At 34.0% G+C, this 23,991-nt stretch overlaps 5 protein-coding genes across 6 annotated transcripts; 2 read left to right on the forward strand and 3 right to left on the reverse strand.

The window, feature by feature from the left end:
- Nucleotides 1–54: 54 nt before the first annotated feature.
- LOC149742999 (cullin-3-like) lies at nt 55–8,467 on the reverse strand. Its single transcript, XM_089884471.1, has 16 exons — nt 8,283–8,467; nt 7,516–7,710; nt 7,029–7,142; nt 6,468–6,628; nt 6,121–6,235; nt 5,661–5,793; nt 5,393–5,488; nt 4,968–5,110; nt 4,526–4,702; nt 3,976–4,146; nt 3,488–3,595; nt 2,868–2,992; nt 2,362–2,584; nt 1,666–1,852; nt 1,287–1,432; nt 55–821 (listed from the first exon to the last, which is right to left on the reverse strand). The coding sequence occupies exons 1-16, from the start codon at nt 8,340–8,342 to the stop codon at nt 690–692; spliced, it is 2,286 nt and encodes a 761-aa protein (XP_089740597.1). The 5' UTR covers nt 8,343–8,467; the 3' UTR covers nt 55–689.
- Nucleotides 8,468–9,112: 645 nt separating this feature from the next.
- Nucleotides 9,113–14,599, forward strand: LOC149743000 (alkaline ceramidase 3-like). Of its 2 annotated transcripts, XM_089884744.1 has the most exons (7): nt 9,113–9,652; nt 9,973–10,083; nt 10,264–10,316; nt 13,188–13,240; nt 13,328–13,443; nt 13,699–13,858; nt 14,038–14,599. In XM_089884744.1, the coding sequence occupies exons 1-7, from the start codon at nt 9,544–9,546 to the stop codon at nt 14,276–14,278; spliced, it is 843 nt and encodes a 280-aa protein (XP_089740870.1). In that variant the 5' UTR covers nt 9,113–9,543; the 3' UTR covers nt 14,279–14,599. The 2 variants fall into 2 exon arrangements, 1 of the variants encoding a protein (XP_089740870.1); XR_016385693.1 differs by lacking the exon at nt 13,328–13,443 and having other exon boundaries at nt 9,119–9,652; nt 13,701–13,858; nt 14,038–14,191.
- On the forward strand, nt 10,381–13,087 carry LOC149743001 (chymotrypsinogen 2-like). The gene is made up of 4 exons (XM_089884617.1): nt 10,381–11,496; nt 11,697–11,888; nt 12,110–12,301; nt 12,498–13,087. Exons 1-4 carry the CDS (start codon nt 10,955–10,957, stop codon nt 12,859–12,861), a joined length of 1,290 nt encoding a protein of 429 aa, XP_089740743.1. The 5' UTR covers nt 10,381–10,954; the 3' UTR covers nt 12,862–13,087.
- A 3,765-nt stretch (nt 14,600–18,364) lies between the features above and the next one.
- LOC149743002 (interleukin-17 receptor A-like) lies at nt 18,365–20,941 on the reverse strand. Its single transcript, XM_089884495.1, has one exon. The coding sequence runs from the start codon at nt 20,708–20,710 to the stop codon at nt 18,647–18,649; it is 2,064 nt and encodes a 687-aa protein (XP_089740621.1). The 5' UTR covers nt 20,711–20,941; the 3' UTR covers nt 18,365–18,646.
- A 138-nt stretch (nt 20,942–21,079) lies between these two features.
- LOC149743003 (uncharacterized) lies at nt 21,080–23,951 on the reverse strand. Its single transcript, XM_089884459.1, has one exon. The coding sequence runs from the start codon at nt 23,940–23,942 to the stop codon at nt 21,636–21,638; it is 2,307 nt and encodes a 768-aa protein (XP_089740585.1). The 5' UTR covers nt 23,943–23,951; the 3' UTR covers nt 21,080–21,635.
- Between the last annotated feature and the right edge of the window lie 40 nt (nt 23,952–23,991).

Genomic DNA, 23,991 nt, shown 5'->3' on the forward strand with positions numbered 1-23,991 from the left:
AACTTCGGTCACGAATTGCTCATCAAACATCGGTAGTTGGTGTACGGGTGTAAATAACATGCTTAGCATTTTAATAGAATGTTAAACACAGCTCGCAGATGAGCGTTAACATATCATCAGCATACGGGCCACTCATAGAAAGACGAAACACGGAAACATTTTCGAATGCAAGAGAAATTATGTGTGCAGCAGCAAACGCTGTAAGAGATCGGGACACCGGTGTGCAGGCTCGGCATACATTACCCGCATGTATATATGACGGGGGTTTTAGTCCTATAAGAAGGTGTTTCACGTAAACCATACATAACATATATTTACATTCACACTTGAAATTATTAAGGAAAATAAAATAATTTCAGTCTTTTTGACAATAACAGTTTCCTAATTTGGGGCCGCTGTTTTTTTCCGCAACGTTGCGCATGGTTGTGGGCAAGTTGCTCTAAAATCACGTAAATGGAAATAAATAAAGCAATAAAACTGGTAAGTTCGACAAACGCCGTGCCGGCTTTTCATGAGACAGAGTTTTACTACGCGGTCGCCTATTTTAGGATCAAATTTAAACTAAGGCAAAAAAATGGAAAAAAATTGAATACCGGAAAATAGTTGCACTCGTCCCAAAAGGACCTGTCACAGGACAAAAACAAACGATAAAGCGCGACGAACAATACTTGGGAAGGGAGAAGAGATGTCTAAGCGACGTAGATGTAAACCTTACGGTCGGTGTTGGAACGTGAAAGGTATTCACGTTCGATAAGACTCTCGATTCGACGTTTGATAATCACTGGGCTCGGGAGAAATCGATGTTTTAATTGGGAAGTTACCTGAAAAAGAAAGTAGATTAAAAAAATTTTAGATTCGGATTAAGATTTATAAAAAAAGGGATAAGGGTTATATCGGTTGTATTATGAAAAATTGTTTTTTTTCTTGCAGATGTGTTTAAAATATAAGGACTTTGGAATTCGTAACATAATAATTTTAAATGCGGAACATTAATGTCAAATGTCAGGTGTGATTGTCAGTGTGACTAACTATTTACGTATTATAGAGACCGTTATGAAAGTTGACGCACAATAAGTTTCGTTAGGTAGGCGTACAGACAACATAATAAGCTTTTACGAGCTCAAATTTTATATAAGACCGTATAATAAAACGTGGTGGCATAAGAACAAGCTTGTGGTCGTTGCTTCTATTCATAATATTTGCCTTAGGCCAAAGCCAAAAAAGACACGACAGAAGCGCAACAGGCAGCATTAGCGGAAGTTACAAAATCGAAAATATCGACTCACCTCAGCAATAAGAAGGTTGTGCTGCATCTCCTTTCGTGACTTCATGATGCGGACGATGGCTGCCTCAATCTCGTGTCTTCGATCCTCCTGGACCTTGGTGCGAGTCTCCTTACGTTCGGGGTCCGACTCGCCTTGTTTTTGCGCGACTGCGGCGAAATGACGTAATAGGAAAAATAATGAAGTGAAGTGACGTTATTAAAACGAGAAAAACGTGAAAGCGGAAAATATTCGTCATGTGAAAATAAAGAGAAAAACTTGTCACAAAAATAGGAATGACGTAATGTGACCAACATTTTACAACAAAAGACATATATTGATTTTACGACACTGAAAATAAAGAGTTAACATTAACAATGTCACATATATCAACACAACCTACCTGTTTGTATTTTAACGCGGTGAAGTTTAGATGAGAAGTTGTCGTTTACTGTGAAGACGTTTCCCTTCTCTATCTCCTTACCCTTGGGATCCTTTTGCAGAACTCGTTGGTTTGTCTTCCCACAAGCAAGTGACTGCAAAGCACGACTCAGGTCCTTGACAGGAATCTCTGTTTCTTGCTGGATTTCCTGAGATTACACAACAATATAATATTGTGACAATATTATATATTATAATGTTGTACTTTTTCTAAAGATATATTGTTGTACTTTTTCTAAAGATACAGACATAATTGATACTGTATTATAGTACGAATGTACAATAATATTGAAAATTTAAATTGAATTAACAAGAATCACTTTAGAAAGGTGACAGTACCAACTTCTTAACAAAATTCTTCGCTGCTACCATTGTGTGTGGGCGTATGTGTTCTTGGGCAACACACTTAACAGAAATTGCTCCAGTGGTCACTAATGGGTTGTCCAAATTATTAGCCATACATAAAAAATGAAAAATAACTCCCCAAAAATCACCCACAAAGCATACATAGTAACTCATAAGCTGGCACGAGGTGTATGGAACAAAACATCTCTATTTAACGACTGCCCTTTTCAGGCCACGCGAGGATTAAGTAAGTTACATACATTTAACTTACAACTAACATTACATTATCAGAAAACGTTCATTAAAAATTTACCTCAAACAGCCATTTCTCTCTGTCGTTAAACAGCATCAACACAACCATTTGGAAAGTGGAAACTTGTAATATATGTCGACGAGTTGTTGGTTTGACGCTTGCCGATTCTCCTTCATTGCTGGCACCTGGTTTAGCAGCAGCGAAGAACGAGGCGTTCATATCAGCAGCTCCACGATGGTGCTGTAAGGTAAGCTGCCGACCACTGTGCTTGCCAAGGTAAAACCTGAGGGGGATTTAGAAGACAGAATAATGTCAGAGCACTCGCTACAATAAAAAAAGTTCTATATATATATTCATTTAAACAAGGTAAAAAGTTCCCCACATTTTTTTAAATGATTAAAACTTCTACATAATTTCTAAATTTCCCAAACAAGTTTAAAAGCTCTATAGTCTATACATTTTCTTAAATAAAAGTCAAAGGCATAGAGAAAAAAACAAATGAAAAAGGTTGGGACAAAATCAAAGGCATGTTTAAAGGGATTTCAGTGTATGCGTGCGTGATTTACCTTCTAAACACATCGAATGCGTGTCTTGGTGCAGCTGGTAAATTACATGTAGGTGTGGACGCCTGTGTGGGCCAACAACCAGTGGTCAGGACTTGCACTGTGAGGTCAACGCCTTGTAACGAGGTCTGTGGAAACAAAGGAGGTAAAATTGGCACTAACGTTAAACCATGTTGGTGTGAAAGCACTTCAACTGTAATATATCGATTTTAAAGTTAGAAAAACTTAAATTAAACGTAAAACAAGTAAAAAAAAATATAAAAACAATAAAGACCAAGATATATGCTATGTGTAACATCATGAAAAGCACAAAAAACCTTTATCATATTTAAACTGTTTCAAAAATATCCACTTTAGAATCTTTGGAGTGGATACAAGTATAAGCGTGTTTTAACAACTGTTGTTTATATCCTGTCTTTTCGCGTAAAATATTTCTAAATCTACACTACTGTAAACGAAGAGACAATTAAAGGTATTATTCTTAAGTTATTTGTAAGAAAAGCAAAATGTAAATCTGGTTGAAACAATTATAGAAATATAAACACATTTCAAAATCCCAATGATTTGAAACTACAGGAAACAAACCATGCATAAATACATGTATGACTGTTGTATTGACTCACCGAGGTTGATTGCACATGTTTTTTAAAATCATCATTAGTTGTGCTTGACACATGCATGTCTTTGAACATTCCTTCCAACTTGCTTGTGAACTGACATCCACATTCATTCTGTCAATATAATAAACAATCAGGGATTTTAGTTTAACATAATGTTGCTTATCTACCATAATATGTGTGACACTCAAGATTTGATTGATTTACGTATTGTAATAACTGTTTGAAAATTATGAATAGGTGTGATGTACAAAAACAACACAATTTGTAATCAAAATTTGGTAAATGTACAAAACTGAAATACTGTAATTCCTAATCTCTTGACTGTTATTTGATTTACACATTGTCATTAATATTACTTTATTTATTTATTAAAATAACTTTCTTTGTAATTTTTTCTGCATTTCCGAAGTTAAATTAAAACACTTTTCTTTTTAAAACTAGAACTGATGATTGTAAAAGTTTGGTAATGTTGTTTTGTATAAAATCTGAACCTTTAGTTTTGTGATCATGTTTTTCTCAGAATCATCGGAGATGCTCTTGTTGGTGAGGAGTCTTCTTCCAAGATGTTGTTTGTAATATCGCTCGAATACATCCTTCTCTTGCAGGAATCGGAAGAGGGACATCGTTTTGTCCAACACAACTTCCACCTCTTGCTCCGAGAGCTGAGGAAGAAGATAATCAGTTGATTTTATTGTAAAAAAAATAAAAAAATCAATAAGTGTAAACTGAACTCAAAAGCCATAACTAAATCAACATGTAAGGCTTTAAACTAAAAAGAATACAAAAATAAACGAAGATAATTCAAATAGATAAAATTCATACTTTACAACTGAAAAGTATGTCTTGTTTTAAATGAGTGTGTAAAAGTGTAAAACTTTACTTACCGTTACGCAAGCTATTTTGTATTACACTTAATGCTTGAGCATTTTATTACATTTAAGACTGATATTTCAGTTTCAGATTTTAGCTTAATTTTTTCGTTTTATCCAATTTATTAAATTTTATAAATATATTATTATTTTATTTTTAGTTTTTAGTTACCATTTTAATTCCCTTTTTCAATTTGTCATCAATGAAGAGAGAAAGATATTCCGGTGACTTTGGGTTAAGGTTGACAAACCATTCAAAGTCGGAACAAATCATCTTCTTAAACAAAGGATCAGATTTGAAGGAATTTCTGTGAAAATCATCCATGCGATCTTTCAAGTCAAGAAGACTCTGTTTTAAAAAAAGTTAATTTAAAAATTGCTTTAATATGTTATGTGTAATGCTGATATAGAATCTAAAATATTTTAAACGCGTTTTTGTATAAATTAAGAATTACAAGTATTTACAACAACACAGTTTTTCTAAACAGGATTTTTATGCTCTTAATATCTATTTAAATTACAAAATTTACATAGAAGTGGAGAATTGATAACAAAAAATATATTTTTTTTTATAGAATTCATAAAAAAAAACACATATTATCAAGTTATCTCACTTGAATATATTCCACTGGCGATTTCTGTCCACCATCCTCTACTACACTCTTGCCTTGCTCACGTAGATAAGCACTCAAACAATCACGTAATGTTTCAAAGCCTTGTGGGACTCGTATGAACAACTGATACATGCACAGAAGGTCTGTGATGTACATGTTATAAAAAAAAGTGAACTTTAAATGACAATGTTTAAGTTTTTGTTAAAATGTCAAGCTTTAGAATGAATGAAGCCTAGGGATGTAATAAGCAGTGTGTTGCAGTCTACTTATTTATAGGTCACTCAACTAAGAGACATAACTGATTAAAGTAATTTATCAACTCACCAAGGTTATAAACTTTACAAACAGAAATTAAACAGTGAGAATACAAACAACTACTGAAGTAAAAACAGCAAAAACCATGATTTATACATTGTTGTACCCACCATCCTTTATATCATGTTGTAACATGTGAACCGCACCAGAGTTTTCCATCTCAACAACTATCTTCATATGACGCTGAATCAACTCTCGTTCCAACACTGGTGATAGAATGAATTAAACCAAAACTTGACACTTTTTTGTGCATCACAACACCAAAATCCCTATTCTTTTCAAAACTTTAAAGAGTAACCATGGTAAGAGTGAACATGTGTTTCACAACACCTTAATCAAACATAACCACACAGCAGAGCACAAGATTAAAACACCAACCTGCAATTATCTCAGGTTCCGTAGATGGATCAAGGTAATGACGAGCTCTCTCTGCCTCTTCTTCAATCCTCGCTTCCACTTTCTTCAGATAAACTGATGCGCTGTTCTCAACCAAGAACTTTTGGCTTTCACGCTAAAAATTGAAGAGTTGAATAAAAATTTAAATACCTTCTGGCTGTATACTTTTCTGGTGGTATGAGATCAAAAACTGTTGGTTGTATTTTAATTGTTACTGAGCAGTTATACTGTTTACATAACTTTTAACAAATAATAAAAATATTTCTGTTTTTATTTATATCTGGTAGAGTGGTAGATAATGTCAACACATTATTTATACTTTAAAAAATCAGAATTAAAATTCAAAAGCAATTACAGTAATCATATTTTAAAAAGCAGGATTTAAACTGATTTTTCGTCAAAGTTCCTGACAATGGGTGTGAAATATAGAAATACAACTTACTCTGTAAAATTCTGAAGATTGATTTAAAAATCCTTTCTCAAATTCCTCTTCATAAACATCTCTTCCATTCAAACTGACCGTCATCAGCATCATGCAAGTGTTACGAACAGCACCTCTGAAAATATCAAGCACCATGATTCAGGATAAATAAACAGTGCTTGATTTATAAGAAAAGGTATATTTTTACCCCAAAAAGTGCTAAACTTCTTTTGTGACTTTTTAAATAAAAAAGTTGTCAAACAAAACATGTATAGATGTATAAGTTACACGGCACTGTAAGCTTAGTATTAGAAAAGTTAATAGTAAACTAAATAAAGAGGTTTATGCAGTTTGTTGATGCTACTAACCTATCCACAACTTCACCCCTTCTTTCTTTAGCAACAAGTTCAAGCAGGGTTGACTGGATACACTCACGAATATCTTTTTGTCTGATTACTTGGTCACGGTATATTTTTAAGCCAAGATTGTAGACACTATCCACATTATTTTGTGATACGTAAACGCGATCCTAAAGAAATAGGTTTACTTTTAATATTACTTCTTATGATCTTATGCAACATTTATGAGATGTCGAATTTTAATTAGTCACAGTCCGATATAAGACACATAGGTTACTAAACTAATTTCAGAGATTCTAAAATATATAACTTAAAAATAAATTCACGCAAAAACAAAAATTAATGACATGACATAAATTAAAATTAATGATATGACATAAATTATCTGAAACTGATTGTGCTTACAATTGAAAATTTTATACTAAAGATATGCAAATACCAGATTAAGAGACAAAAACATAGCTGTAGGCTTCAAAACAAAAGAGTTAATACATATAATAGGCAAAAGTAACTAAGATTCTGAATGAAATTAAAACAACAAGCAACATTTAAAGCTCTGTATACTCTTACCATGTACATAAGAATGTCTCTTATCATCACCATGCATGTTTGATGGTCATCCCAAGCAGAATTTAGTACTTGTAAGAAGTTGTTATTAAGCGACTGAAGTATATCTTCTCTTACCTGAAAAAGTATTTTTAATGTGGGTGTCTTACTGTCTTGACAAGACATGCCACCTAAGTTTTACTCAAAAGTCAGCTTTTATTAAAGAAAAAAAATATATAAGAAGGCCACATATGTAATAACACAGTGGCCCCATACAGCTGTTCCACACTGACAAGTAAAAATATTTCATATATAGGCTTATGAACAAAATGATCACATCACGACATCAGTACACAGTTTATACTAAAGTATAAAAAAAGGAAGCCATAATATTCATACTACTGTAAAATAGACTTAACAAATAATTTCACATTAACCAAATACCAGTATTGGTTTAAGTGCTACTATAAAACACACACACTATACCAGAGTGAAGCCTTCATCTCCTAACCTTAATAAGATGCTCTGTGACCACTTCATGTAAGCCTGTATACAGTTTTTCTCCATGCTTGTGCAATACCATAGTATAAGCATTTCTATATAACTCCTCAAAACTTAGACCACCATTGTTTTTCTTTTGAATTTCCTGGATCGCTTTTTTTAGTAAATCCCAAATGTTGGCAACATATTTCTCATCAATAGTCATCTGAAACAATACAGTAAGATATACTAAATTGGAAACCATAAGGTTTTAGTTGAGACACAAAATCAGCTAAAATTTACTTTTTTAAGAAAAAATACAAATAATAACATACAATTTTAAACAATAGCCATTGTGATGATGAGATCAACAGTATCTAAGTAGGTAGACTCACTGAAAAGTACATCAGCAACCACTTGCTGACAGTTTTTAAAATACAACACTAATATTGCGACAATAGCTTTGTTCACAAACAGAGACCTAGTTAAAGTGGGCGCAAACGCATAGAGCGTAAACACAAACGTACTAATCTTGTATTTGGCAAATCTTCAAGAAAATATTAATGTACTTGAAACTTGAGTAGGTGATTTAAGATCTTATATTACATATCACTTTCGGCAAAACTACCATCAATTACGGACAGCAGCGTGAATCTTCAGGGCTGAGTTAGCTAAAAATTTACTTTAATAATTACATATAAAAGTATCTTAAACAATAGTCATTATGATGATGAGATTAACAGTATCTAATCTAGATATGTAAACTATTGCTTGTTAAATAAAAAACAGGTTACTGACCGGAAAAGCACGTATCCTCATTTTTGTGTCCTTCTTTGTTGGCTGAGACAGTCGAGACATTTTGCTGAACGAACACACAAATAAACAATCCAAAGGTATATTAGCTAACTTTTATATTACATATACTGTTATCAACATGACTGTAAAAGAGGTAAAAGGAAGAATAGCTGAAAGAAATTCGGATTTAATTTATTACTTAGAATGACTATGTTAAGTACCAATACTGTATATCCATATTCATACGAATCATACCATTATTAAACAAATAAAACAAGTTACCACCCGATATTGCGATATACACAAAGCTGTATACATGCTTTATGTTATTCAACTTATTACGACTATAATATAATCTACCCCTAAAAATTGTACACACAAAGCTTGGTTATATAGATATATATCCAACTTGTCACCTACCATTCATAAATGTTTATATGTTAACCCATATTTTATGCTAACTCGGGTATTTTTTTTGCTGACAAAGTATATTAAATAAAATAAATAAACACCCGTCAACTATAGTCTCTAGTGCTTCTGGAATACTAACTATATAATTAGAAATTATTTAACACTTCGAAAATTAAAATTGAAATTTGTCGCTTACTTTCGTTCACAGTCGCATATATTTCCTGTTTAAGTTAAATATGCAAATAAAGAAACTTTTATCATCCCTTCCATTATTGGTCCCAAATGGTAACTAACCCTTTGTGCCAGTACATGGATTTCTATGGACTTTGGTTTTACTTCTCTAGAAGATAAATACGTTTTACTTCTCTAGAGTTTTACTTCTCTAGAGATAAATACGATTTGGTTTTACTTCTCTAGAGATAAATACGATACTTCGTATCGTATTTATTTTAACTCCAAACACTCATTAAACAAACAATCTGTGACTAAAACCCAGAAAAACGCGTCATTTTCAACCAGAATGTGCTTTTTTGGATTATAGCCTATATGTTGAAAAATGTCGGAACATGAGTGCGAGCCATTTAAATGCAAATTATGCAAGAAATATTTTAATAATTATTGTGATATAAAGGCACAGATGAGAGATTCTTGTCGTGTTTTTTTATATGTTTGTTGTATGTGTTTTACTCTGGTAAAAATTAGGTTTGAATCAGGCTCCCCTATAAATTCATCTGATCGGAAATCGTCGGCCACCCGTGACGGAAATCAAACATAGTAACCCCTTGATCGTTTTCAGAAATGTAAACAAACTTGTTGCAAGTTTATAACTTGGCTGTTCATAAGCTATAGTTGTATGAAAATGGCCCCTTCAAATGTTGTAGAAGGATTTTGGGGAAAACCTACTGCGACATTAGATTGGTGTGAAGAGAACTATGTAACGAACAAGTACATAGCTGAGTTTTGTAAGTTGCCGTTTTGTAAGGTACTAAATCTCAAAATATTTTTGTTTTTATTTTGCGATTGCACGATACAACCCAGCATTTCCAGTAAATAAGGCACCATGTGATTTACATTGTATTGGTACATCAACAAAACAATTTAAGGTTGGTTTAGGTCTATTAAAAAGGTATTTTCCAACAGTTTTGGGCACACATTTGCAAAACACATGTTGTTAACTTTAATTATATTGTACATACCTAACACACTAAAATTAAATGTATCTTGTAAATTGTGATAAAAAAATAAGTACTCCATGTCAAAATCTCTCTATTTTTATACACAGGGAACACCACCAGCAATGTAATAATGATTCTACCTCCATTGGTGTGTGCACTGTATAACTGGAATAAAGGTCTAGAGATGCGTTATATTTTGGCCAACCTTTCAATACTTGGTAAGTCGGCAACTAGTAGAATTTCTGAAATTGTTTTAATATATAAAATGATAGCCTATCTGATATGTCATGGTATAGCTGAATTGTATTTTGTAAAAAAATGCCCTTGTCATTCCTGAAATTCATTTTAAAATGCCCCAAAATTTTATTTAATATGAATCAAATATTTTAAACTTCCAGCTGTTGGAGTTGGATCTTGGATGTTTCATATGACACTGTGGTATGAAATGCAGGTATTTTCTAAATCTATAGAACAATCAATGTCTGATACAGTATTTTTATTAATATTATGATTAAAAATATTTTTTTTCTGATATTACGCTTTTGTCACTGTTTTGCTGTTCAATTTAATATCATCACATTTGCTTGTTTTATTTGCATTTTTCCTCACTTTATACCCATTGCCGCCTATGCTTTGATTTAACTGCTTTGCCATTGCGTTGTTTGTGAATTTGAACTTGTTTAGGCCACTGTTTTACAATTACTAGGCTACACAGTGTACTGTCCGTCTAGTGTTGCAAACAATTGCTTGCACTTTGGCATATGGAAGAGTTGTTTAAAAGGTTCAGCTGCTTAGAGCACAGTGTATAAGAAAAAATGGACACTCATAATTAAATGCGATACTTTCAGTTTTAACACCATTTGATTTGACCAGACCTTATAACTGGTAGAATGAGAAACTGACGTTTGTTTTATGCACAGATAGCTAGTAGTAAGTTACTGAACAGAAATAGTTTTAATCTGAGGTAATAGTTTCCGGAATATTCTATGTTTTGTTACAAGCTTCAGTATCCATTAAAGATGGTTTCCCAGCATGTCACAATAAGAGTGGGTTTCATGCTGTAGCCTGGTTTGTGAGTGAAAACTTATTATGCCTGTCGATGACATTGAACAGACAGGGACAGCAAAAAGTGAAAATTATTCAAAAGTTAAAAAAAGTTCAAGCAGAAGCCCAAGAGATCACAAGCATAGAAGAAGATCAGGTTCTGAGCACAGGAAACGCAGTTCAGAGAGCAGACGAGAGAGTGAAAGACGCAGGAATACAGCACCAACAGCTTCAAGTAGAATTGAAGGTGAAGAAGAAGAGTGGAATAAAAAAGTTTGGAAAATTATAATGACAGTATTGGGCTCATTGACAGTTGCTGGGGTTGTGATAGGGCTTTCTGTTCATTTTCTGGGAGGTGCAAGCTCTGATCTGCCAGGCGTTAGTAATGATGAAACTTATTCATCAACAACAACAGTATCATATGCCACCCTATCCACCACTCCTTCACCTTACAATGATAGTGTATGGGATGGCATTAGAGGGGATTGTGGAGTGCCAAGAATAAAACCAGATTTGAAGCGTGGTCGAATCGTTGGTGGTGATGAGGCAGTTGCTAATTCATGGCCATGGCAAATAAGTTTAGTCAAGTAAGGCGTTCGTCACATATTTACATATAACTATTCAATGTCTAGACCATACACTTAACTGTCACTTCACAAGCATGTTTCACTATCACTTATTGCCACCCATATCCTGTTACAAATTTAATATATTCAAGTTCTGTTTACATTATTGCTTAAATCATATGTACACATTACTGTTATTATATTGTTGCATTCTGCTTAAGGTATATCAGCTTTGGAGATGGGTATGCATCACTAAAGCACATATGTGGTGGTACATTAATCGGACCCAACACTGTCATATCAGCCACTCATTGCTTTCTTAACCGAGATCGCACACAAACCACCACCAAAGCTGATTCTTACAGAGTTATTGTTGGTGGACACGATAAGTCAAAGTTAACCAAAGGTGCCAAGTAAGTTGCTGCTATTTTATCTCTTTTGCTTTTAGATTAGCTGACTGTGGTTAACTTTCTGTAACTTTTTTTATTTGACACACACAGTGTCAGAAAAATGTGTTAATGTAACCTACCTGGTATACAGTTTACATGACCAAATGACATAATAAAAAGTAGTAGTATTAACAGCAATAAACTACATTAAGATTAAACGGTAAATTTAGTAATTTACATTTCAGAATGAGCAAGATTGCTCAAATAATCCACCACCCACTGAACAACCTTGCCACATTCTCCAAACAAAGGGTGGCGCCTGTCAATGATATCTCGCTGCTTAAGTTGGTCAACAGTTACAACCCATCTCGGACATCACCAGTGGTTGCATTTGCTTGTCTTCCAAAACCCAAAGTGTTTCCACCTGTGGGGAAACGGTATGTTTTTTGGGGCTGTGAAATTATTATTTTGTATTCACAAAATCTTTGATATAGTATTTAGTTTTATACATACAAAATAAAAAATAAAAATTGAAAAGGTAGAGTGCAGTACCCTAGTGTTATGGTTATAGACTATAAACACAGACATTATATAAAAATGGACTAGATACTAGTGAAGTACTTTTATATACAGATGCTGGTCAAGCGGATGGGGAAGGACCATGTATACTGGTTCTGATGATGTTCTGAAGCAATTACCTCAACCTATAGTGTCCCAGCAGCTTTGCACCAAGTTTTACAGCAACATGATAAGCTATGACAAGCATCTATGTGCCCTGGAATCAGCTGCAGGAACTTGTCAGGGAGATAGTGGTGGACCTTTGGTGTGCCAAGGCAGTGACATGAAGTGGTCCTTGTATGGTGCAACAAGTTTTGGGCCTGTCCCGTGTGCTACAGCACCAGGAGTGTTCAGCTCTGTTGCAAACTATATTGAGTGGTTATGTTGCCACATGGATGAGACTGGACCATGTGCGAAAATTGCATGCAAGTTGCCGTAATAGTATTTTTTTGTGTTGATGATGCGCAAACTGTGTTAGGTTCTTGTTTATAGTATACCTTCTAAGTGTTTATAATATACAAGTGATTTTTACATACACAAGTGATTTTATATAAATGTTGTAGACTCTTTGTTTTTTTTACTTTGTTTTGCATGCTAACGCCATTTCACAAAAAAAGAAATGCTAAACACAACTTGGCAACAATAATAAAATGTAAAAACATGCAGTCAAATGCCAATTATACCGGTATTCAGTATAGATTACTAATAATAGGCGAATCTGCTTGTGCGACAAAAATTAAAGTTTGTACCAATTTCATGTTTCAGTTGCTTGATGAACTACCAATGATTTATGGAACTTGTGTTTTACTATATGCTCTGTAAGTCCTAGTTTAATATACCTGCGATTTCAATGGAAATAGTAATGTTATTATATGATGTAGTTTAAAGGGTAAAACTCATTACAGACATCACCACGCCTCACCAGTAAAAAAACGAAGCTATAATTATATCATCAGCCTTATCTTTGTGAGTGTTGCGGTTACAGTTGTGTATTTACAATGGAAAAACCCAATTACTACACTTAGGAATTACAGGAGTAGCTAAACTACTTCTGTATTTCCTTCCTAAAGTGCCAATAAGATACAATTTTTTTGGTAAATTTTTAAACATAGTTTGTGAATAAAACAGTGATGAATATCCTATTTTACAGTAAAGTTTGTGTTTATTCCTTACTAAAGTGTCATATAGATACATTTTTTAAATAATTTTTTAAACATAGTTTGTGAATAAAAGAGTGATGAATATCCTATTTTATAGTAAAGTTTGTGTTTATTTTAGGTCAGCTACGCTGTGCTTGTTTTCTTTCTATTATATGAAGCAATTTTGGCATTAAAGAATTACCCTGCAATTAAAGCAGTCGGGCTTGCTTCACTGTGTTTCTACTTATTTGGATTCTTTCTCTGGAATATTGACAATATCTTTTGTTCGCACTTAAGGTATGTTCTTTGACAGTAAACCCAAGTATAAACTTTGACTGTAAAAACGACGTGTTAAATTTGTTTACCACAATGTATTACTTACAAGCTTTATCACATGTCAAAGGTTTCTATCCACTAGGAAGAGTGATGCTTCAAAAGCATAAAGCATCTAAAATTGTTTTGTTTTTTTGTTACAGAAATGCACGTGCTTCAAGTAACAATCCACTGTTAAGTGTGGCAACTCAGCTGCATGCTTGGTGGCATATATTCACCGGTTATGGCACCTATCTTCACATTCTATTTTCATCCTATGCAAGATTGCTACATCTCAAACGAGAATGCAAAGTCACAGTATGTACTACATTACTACAAGCTATAATTATATTGCATTCTAAGCATAGTGTTACTATATGTTTTAATAGGATAAAAAGTTATTAAATATAGCAAACAAAAATAATTAAAAACATACACTAATGTTGTGCATAATGCAGTTAGGTAATACTACAGAACATCATGCCAATAGGTTTTGGCAATTTAGACGGCACTGTAGGTCAATAGCAAGTATTAGTTGCCATACAATATTATATTTATACCATATACTTTTCAGAAACTTGGTTATGTCTGGCCATATTTGAAAATTGGTGAAAAAATCTAAAGTGAAAAGTTACTCTAATACCCAGATGCACCATTCAAACTTGATTTCTAAGCTAATTTTTGTTTCATTGTGAGTGTATTTTAATAAACAGTTCCAATATCTAATAGGTGTGATCAATTTAAAGCTGAAGTTTATTGGCAGCGATTAAAGTAAACAAAATTAAAATGAGAGACTTGAATATAATACGTGAACACACTATACCAAGTGTATAGCAACATGCCAGCAGCAACTATCTATTTTGTCTACAAAACTTGACTACTAACACTTTTATCTATTGTGTGACCATCAAATGCAATTTTAAATGTTATGTAGCAGATAATCTATGCGGGTGTAGCTTGTATACCAACAATTGCAACTCTTCCATCAAGTAAAATACATTGTAAGGGGGTTGTAAAAATGAGCTTGGTATATCCTGAATTTGACACTGATCAAAGTACACAATAAAAAACATGTTTAAAGATTGATTTAGCAGTGCTCTTTTTTGCACAACTCTTAACATTGTCAGGAAAAAATCCTCTTCCTGTTTTTTTATTATCGACTTCCTGCTTCTCCAGGCTGTTGAGGCATCCTCGGACCAAACCACAACAATTTTATCCACTGTTGACACTGTATTAAATATCCAGTCAGTGTAGCTAGGGAAGATTGAATTGTTCTCCCATAGATCAAGTACAACATCAAAGCCATATTTCCCTTGCAAAATATGAGCTAGTTTTAAAATATCTTCCTCTTTGTAAAAATGCAGCAGAGCAACACGTGTCCTCTTTTTCACTTTTTGAGAAATTACTAAACTGTTTGACAAATTGGAAGTCAAATAATTATTTTTTTGTAACAGTGAACAAGAGGTGCCTGTTCCTGTACAGCTTGGAATGTACTTTTTATTTTGAAGCTTTTTGGGGGGCTGTAATCTCTTGAGGATCAAATATGTTAATCCTAATAAAATAAGCAGAGAAAATAGGACAAGTATAACTGCTAGAACCCAAAATGGAATCTCAGCAGAAGCTGTGCATTGTTTCTCATATAAATGTGTTTTTAACAGAAGTGGTTCTTCTACTGATTGTCTGACTGCATATAAACGCACTTTACAGCGGCCTCTCCATTGAAAATCAACAGTGTTAAGACTAATAGTTAAACGTAAAGGTTTATTGCTATAAACAATCCTGCTTGATTTGGAAGTATTCCCACTGAAGCATTGAAGGCGAATCAAGACACTACTGCCATAAACATAAGGCACATTGTAACTGTATGTAAAAGTATTCTTTGCACAATCAGTTTCCAATGATGATTTTATGCGTTTATCATATAAGTGGTAACAATCGGAAAGTTCATGTGTTATATTGTCTGTGCAGTTCGGAGCTTCAACTTCAACAAATAGCTCGCTGATGTCATAATCACTTTGTGAGGTAAAAACAAAAGTGTTGATTTTGAATTTATCCCTTGGTTTAATCACCATATTAGACAACGAATCATAGCAGTCGTAGAAAAATTTGGTGGACAATTGTTTATTAGAAGTTGTCACCTCATCATCAAAGCAGAACACAACATCATGCCAGTCAGGGGTAATTCCATTAACATTGCGCTTACCTATGGATAGTTGGAAACCAGACAATGTCGGTAAATTTGAAGAAAACTGAAACGTCAAACTGATATTTAAACCAAGTTTGGTTGTATTTTTTTCATCACTAAAAGCAAACCAGTTTGCAGTTAAGTTTACAAGTTGACCAGACCACCCAACCTTTTCACTGCATTCATAATCATTACCATGGAGAGAAGAGACAAGTTGCCCGATTTTTGTTTCTCCATCATATAATAAAGACTGAATATGGTCTTGCTGTCTGCATACATTCAAATGTTTAAGAGAAGAAACTGTTCCAACTGCCCGACATGCAATGATGAAACAGATCAGCCACATAACTTAAATTTTGCTATTAAGCATGATTGAGATTGAGCTAATACATTTATAACATTACAATAATTTATGTGTTTTTTAAAAGTATAAATTTTATCACTGCAACTTTAATTCACAACTGCCTTCATAATATCTGTTATCAGCATAGGCAACAATTCTTTTCTGGTCTGTAGTGAATGAAAAACAGAGAATAAGGATACAGGGTTGATTTAGTAAAAAAGGTTTATTAATGGGCGTGGTGTTCTTATGCTTCATTTAGAAGCAAAACCGTATCACACGAATTGTACCCAAGAATCCTGACATGACACTCAATTACACATTGTAGCACTTATGTTACTTAGTGGGTGAATACTTTTTGTATTTTTTAAATTTTTTCATGTATGGCGGATAATTTGAACAACCCATTAGTGACCACTGTGTTGGAGCAGTTGCCGTTAAGTGTCTTGCCCGAAGACACATACACTAGAAATGGTAGCAGCGACGAGCCTAGATCCCATTACCTCTAGGTTAGAGATTGCTACCACTTTGCCACGGCGCTGGACAAATATAACCAAAAAAATGCATAGAAAAATTAAAAGCAGGTTTATTAGTATATATATATATATATATATATATGGGGACCGGTTTGAGTATTACATACATTCTAAAATGTAAACATGTTTCCATCCATATGTGACTGAGAGTGTAATGCTTCAACTTCTAACATGCCATTTTTACAGCACTAATTGTGGCAAACTTCATTAGCTTTAAGTATCGGTATATGTCAAGAAAATATTCCTGTCTTTAGATTTTTTATATTATTCACTAGGGATGCACATTACAAAAATTCGAATCCGAGAGATTAAAATCCTTTTGTATTCGAATCTTATTATGGGATTCGGTATTCTGTTTAATGACGTCATCACACGTAATCTCATATACTATATAAACAATCTTTGAAACTTATTAATTTTGAAAAAAAATGTTTTTGTGTTTGTGGGACTTTCGAGGGTAAACGTTTCGTAACGTCTTTTCATACCCTGTTATACGTTTCATGACGCAAAAACTACCCAATAGTACAATTTTTGATCATTTTACAGCTCATGTTCCAACAAGGCGGGTATGAAAGGGTCAATAAACTGACTTTTGTGGGTAAAATTGTTTTTTTCTATAAATATAAAAAGATTCGAAATTCTAGATTCGGAATTCTAGATTCGAAATAAAGTATTCTAGGATATCCTAGAATACCTAATTATTCTGTAATGTGCATCCCTATTATTCACACTTTTTTACTACAACCAAAGATACAATTATGCACTGTTATATTTTTGTTCGGAAAACTGTAAACAGGGTTTTTTACATTGTTGAAGGTCACACCACACGTGGATCCTCTGGATTCGTTTTACTACTAACTATAATTGGTTTAAAACCCAAATCTTCCAATTTAAACAAAAATTTAAAACAATTTTATAAATTAACAGTTACTTAGTAAGACTTTTGTGGTACAGCTATTGCCTGTTTAATGCGGTTTTGAAAATCTTAATATAATAAGACAAATCAACACACAATACATTGTGTTCTTACTGTGATGAAGGATCAAAAGTGACACAGGTACCGTAGTTGATTTTCTGCAGTGTTGGTTAATTTTTGCATTTTCGTATAAGGGTTCTTCAAGGAAGTGGTACATGCAGTGTAGTTCCTGTTTTGTACGGCTACCTGATCCCCCCCATCTGGCTTCTTGCATAAATTCTGCAAAGGTTTAGTAGGTAAAAAAACAATTGCAATAACCCAAACACATTAACATACCATTTTATTTCAATTGCTATTCCAATTTCTTCATTGTTTGATCTGTCAAAACTCTTGCAGTAATGCAAACCTCCGAAGGTATAACAGCATCTGGAAAGCCTCATGCTTTGTAGTATGTGAGTGTAGATTCATGGGTGAAAAAGCATAGAAACTACAAACCTAACTTGGTGGCACTGAATTTCTTAAAAATAATAATTAGTTGCTACCACAGAATTAAATACAGTACAAAATTATCATAATATACAAAAACTAGAAGAACTGTCAACAATTAAACTCTACATTTTAAGAAAAATCATTAAAGCAAGTATGGCGAGTGAAGAAATAAACAAGTGTACAGAAAAATAGTGCATATTATTATTAAGAAATACTGAATATTGTTAACAAATTTACCAAAAAACACAAGTAATTAACAATTTAGTAAACAGCTTCGGAAATATAACTTTTTACAAATGCTAAAGCATTAAAGCATAAAAGAATTTTCTGCACTGTAATGTGAAGCAGTGGTTATATTATTAATATCCCCAAGTGTTTTCCAAACGTTTACATTCCTATTGATAGGAACTAACTTTGGAGGTGGTATAAATGAAATAGGGTCTAAATCAATATGATCATCAGGTTTAGACAGTTCCCCATCCTCACTGAAATTGTTCTCAGGAGCGACTGTTGGAGGTAAGAAGGATCCATCTTCAAACCCAGTGTCATAATTGTCCAACGGAGGTGGTGGAACAATCTCAATTGGAGTTTTTATTATAATGGGTTTTTGTGAAGGATGAACAAACCCACCACCACCAGCCTCACAACAACCATGATCGTCTGTGTACCAGTTGGGATTTTCTTTTACCATGTCACACATAGCTTCTACTGAGGCTTTTAAGAGTTTGCCATGAGGATTAAGCTCTTGGTTGGCATAATCAGCAATTTGTTCATTTCGAACAACTGATCCTGGGTTGTACTTTTCAATGTCATTTATTTGGAAATATAAATCTTCAAACTGCTTCATCAGTCTGAAGTGACAGCATGGAAGGTTGTCGTAGAAAAGTTTAGGAATGTCAAACTTTGAAAAGTAGTCGAAATAACAAAATAGGTACTTTCCCACATTTTTATCACAGCACAGGTCTCTTTGAATCCTTCTTAGGTTTGGAGTGAACATATCCAAGTCAGTAAATGTCTTGCTTTCATTCCAACATTCTACTGATCTATAAGACCATATTACAAGAACTTTATCTGCTCGATCCATTGCCTTGTTCATCCACGACAATTTATCTTCAATGACTGAGTTTTGTTCCCAGAGTTCACATATTACATTGAAGCCAAGATCTTCATGCAGAAAATTAGCAAACGCTAACACAACCTGCTCATGAAGTGGGTGATCGCTCATGAAAAGCAAGTATACCTTCTTGGAATATTCCGAAATTATAAGAGGCTCATTTATTGATAAACTGTCAGTTGTAATGGAGGAATTTAAACTTGTTGGTTTACCGGGTAGACACTGCTTTTTCCAACAAAAGAAGATAATCACCGCTAACACAAGTCCAGTAAACACAGCAAGAACAGTGAGGCCTACTACAATTTCTACACCACTGGCAGTACTTTTGCACAATTGAAAACTAACTTGTTTGAAAGTTTGAATTGGAGTGTGTGGTACATTTGACTGACCATAGGAGTTGATGACAATAGTGTAGTTCATTGAAGGTGGTTCTGTTGTTGGTAACACAAACTTCTTTGTGGCAGAAAGGGATTGGTTAAAGAGCTGAATAACAGGATTATCTAAACAATTGACTACCAAATTTTCTTGCAGCCTACAAAGAAGAAGTGTTGCAGAGTCCCCACACCCTGCTGGCAAACTATAGCTGAAAACAATAGTTTTATCATGACAGCTAATTTTATCAATTGTAACAGTGGTTGCCCGTTTTAAAACACACTCTTTCATCTGATACATCTGGGGATTATTGCAGCTTGGAATATTCAGTGTCCGATATACAAATCTGTGATTAGTATTTCGGTAAGGTGGAGGAAGAGGGTCAATATTCACTGTAATTCTATCCCCGGGAGAAATCCTACTGTTTTCTGTCATACCATAGCATTTATAGCTAAAGGAAGCAAAAGCATGACTGTCAAAATCAAGTTTTGTGTCCAGGCATACAAACACAGGTTTGATAGACTTGTCTAACAAACGCCTGCGGTTGGCTATTGTGATTTTAAAACCCTTTAAATATTCTAGAGAAATATCTTGAGTTGGTCTCCATTGCAAGTCAAGTAATATTCGTGGTAAGCTGCCATTTGTGCTTGGATCTCCGATGTGCCAATCCAAGTTTGTGATTTTGGGTGGTGAGACATGATCATGATTAGATTTGTTACAAGCCTGATCACTTATAGAATAAAATATTTTGTTTTGTGTTTTATTCTTCTTTCCAATGCCCTTGGATTTGGTTGAGTACTTCTGACGGCATCTCATGCAGTTTACAGTATACCGGTCAAAAATGTATAGAACAAACAAAAGAAAAAAAAATAACTTCATATGCATAGTGCTGTATTGTGCTAAATTTCATCTAAAAAAGAACGAGGTTGATAACTGTTCACTGTTTGTGGACCTAACTTTTCAATGTGGATAAAAACCAAGATTTTGTTAAAATGTGGAAGTTTAAAAACTGAACAGAATTTATGAGTAGTGACAGTTTTTTATTAAAAAAGTTACTGCTGTAATTATACATAAAACAGAAACCCTATGTAAACTGCAGCTCTCAGAATTTTTTCAAAAGGTATGAAAATGGAATAAAAACAAACATGCATATTTAAGTCTTGCATAAGAAGATTGTCTGTAATCTTTTGGATCCACCAACTAAGTATATTTCACACTTGTTATTACGACAACCTATTTCCTATACCATTATACCTATATAAATTAAAACATAACATTAAATCACATAAAGGAACTTAGATAGTGTAAAAAGGCTTACTGTTGTTATTATAGCACATATGTTATTACACAATAAAATGATAAATGCTGTAAAGTTTTTTGAAGTTATTATGTCCACAATTTTTTATCACAAATTTAATTGTGCAGAATCAGAACTTTGAATCAATAAAGGTAACTAGTACTACTTTATCTTAAGCAACAGCACAAATAATAAGTCACTAGTTATATTTATGATAAACACAGAAACTACATATGTAGTTTGATAGTCTGTCTAAATAAAGTAGCTACATTAATCTAATATTTATACATACAAATTTTAGAAAAGTATTCAAAGAAGGGGTTTTACCATAGAAGTCCAAGTTAGGCATTTTGCTCCGTTGAAAATAATTGATTTAAATTCAACATAAAAGAATGGACAGAATAATGAAAAAATCAGTGTAAATACAGTGATGAATACAACAAACAAACTGAAGGTGTAATTGATGATCGGAGAAAAAATTGAATAAATCAGAGAATAAAAGTAAATTTAAAATCAAGTATTAGACACATTGTTTATGGTGGCCATTGATTGCCACGGGTCACTTTTATAATCCAAAGGAACAAGACTGATTGGAGGATTCACACTGTAACCATTGGAGTGTGCTTCAGGTTGGTCAACCATACAGGTCTCCTTTATACCAGAGTAAAGAATAGGTTGATCTTCCAGCTGATCTTCATCTTCCTCACATTCCAGTTCAAACCGGTTGGACCCAGTTGGTTCTGCCCCAAAGTTGGTTGTGTAACCACTGTCAAGTGAGTTAGGAGGTGTGCTTGAATCGTCATGTTCAACTGGGCACCGAACACTCATGCCAACAGTGTGATTGGTGTATAGATTTGGAATCGCGTTGTTTGGAGTTTGAACCCCTTTAATAGTCAGAGTTTGGTTACAAGATGGTAACTCGGATTTCTCATTTAATTTAGGTGACTTAAGTTGAATAATTGGCGGTTTGGCTAGGTTTAGTTGGTTCACCATCACAGTTTCAGAATCCTCAAAATGAAAATAACTGTCCGAAACAGTTTTATACATATTTTCGTTTCTTATAAACCAATCAGGATGCTTTTCAACAAACTGATTCATTAAACAAATTGCATCAATTAGAGATGATTGGTATCCATTGCTGTGTTTGGAAGGGTTGGAGAGATCGTCCTGTTTGAGCATCATACCTGGCGCATACATCTCTAAGTCTTTAAGCTGGAAATAAAACTCCTGAAATTGCTTCATCAGCTGAAAGTGACAACCGCTCAATTCCCGGAAAATAGTTGGAATTTCCTTCATTTTAACATAACCAAAGTAAACGAAACAATATTTTCGAAGATTGCTTTCTTTGATAAGATCGTTTTTAATCTTTTTTACCACAGGGGTAAAAAAGTCAGAATTGGTAACCTCAAATGCATCCTGCTGGTTTTGACATTTTTTCCAAATATCAATTGCACCAGCGGACCAAACAATAACTACCTTCTCTGCTTGTGACATCCGTTTTTCCATCCAATCGCAGCGATCAGCAAAAATTTCATTTTGTTCAAAGAGCTCACAGAAGACATTGAAGCCAAGATGCTGGAGGTAGGAGGCTAACTTCAGCACAACATCTCTGTGTAGTTTGTGGTCATCCCAATACACAAGGAACAAGTTACTTACGCAATTAATTTTTTTTCGTAACTCAATTGGAGTAATAGAATTGTGGTTGTCTGTGTTTAATTGGTGAGATTCTTCAGAAGGCACATTAGTGTGACTCTTATAGATCATACGCCGAATCTGTTTTCTAAATTTGATCATTAACAAGACTGCTACCAAGAGGAAAATTAAAATAGGTGAAACAATCGCTGCAATAACACCACCAGAATAAATTGTATGTTTGCACTTTTCGAAGCTAAACTTATGTATGGAGAAAATAGAAGGTTGATTGGAACCACGTACTGTAATAGTGAACTTAGCATCATCAAGCAATCCAATCTGCCATTGCTTAGGAACCGAAACGTACCAATTTAAATCAATTTCACGAACAAAAGAACGACACTCATTCTCAGAGTTGCACAATTCCAAAACTGCTTCTCCACCATACTCGACTGGAAGCGAGTATTTAAAGAGAACGGAGGTATTTAAACAAAATATTTCTGCAATATGTGAAGTTATTTTGTTGACACATGGTGAAGACTTTGCTACAGTTGGGTGAGTACAGTCGGGTACTTTTACGGGGATTTCCAGAGGTGGATCAAGCGCTGGTATGCTCTGAATGTAAGCTTTGTAGACATCACCAGGTAAGATTTCAACACGTCTATTGCACGGACCATTATTGTTAAAATACTCATACACAGAAAAAACAGCTGACAAGTGATTAGGTATACTGAAACTTAACGTATGATTCAGGCAGTAATTAAATTCATAATATTGTACTGGCAATGTGCCTGAAGTTTTTGACATCCGAATGTGGTATCCTCTTACATAATTTGTAGTTATATCATGTTCAGGGCCCCATGAAATGTTAAGACTGATTTTCGTCATGTTACTGGCGTAATCATGATATAAAAACCAGCCTTCTTCCTCTTCAGTTTTACTTCTGGGTGAAGAAGATCTGTGATCTGCTGCGTTCTGGAAACTCGGACATTTATCATTATATGGAGAAATTAAGCACTGTATGTTCCCCAACACTGAGTTCTTTGGTGATTTTAGATTGGAGGGAGGTAATGAACAAGTACTAACACAACTTTCCTGGGTGATGTAGTCAGACTCATTCTGCAGTGCAGCAGATCCGTATATTACATTCAAAAGGATTGTAATGCAAAGAAACCATTCAACTTTCATTTCCTTAACGCATGAAACGACAGCCAGTAAACAAAAATACCATTTTAAC

This window comes from Ciona robusta, chromosome 1 (assembly GCF_009617815.1).
Source record: "Ciona robusta chromosome 1, ASM961781v2".
Lineage (NCBI taxonomy): Eukaryota > Metazoa > Chordata > Ascidiacea > Phlebobranchia > Cionidae > Ciona > Ciona robusta.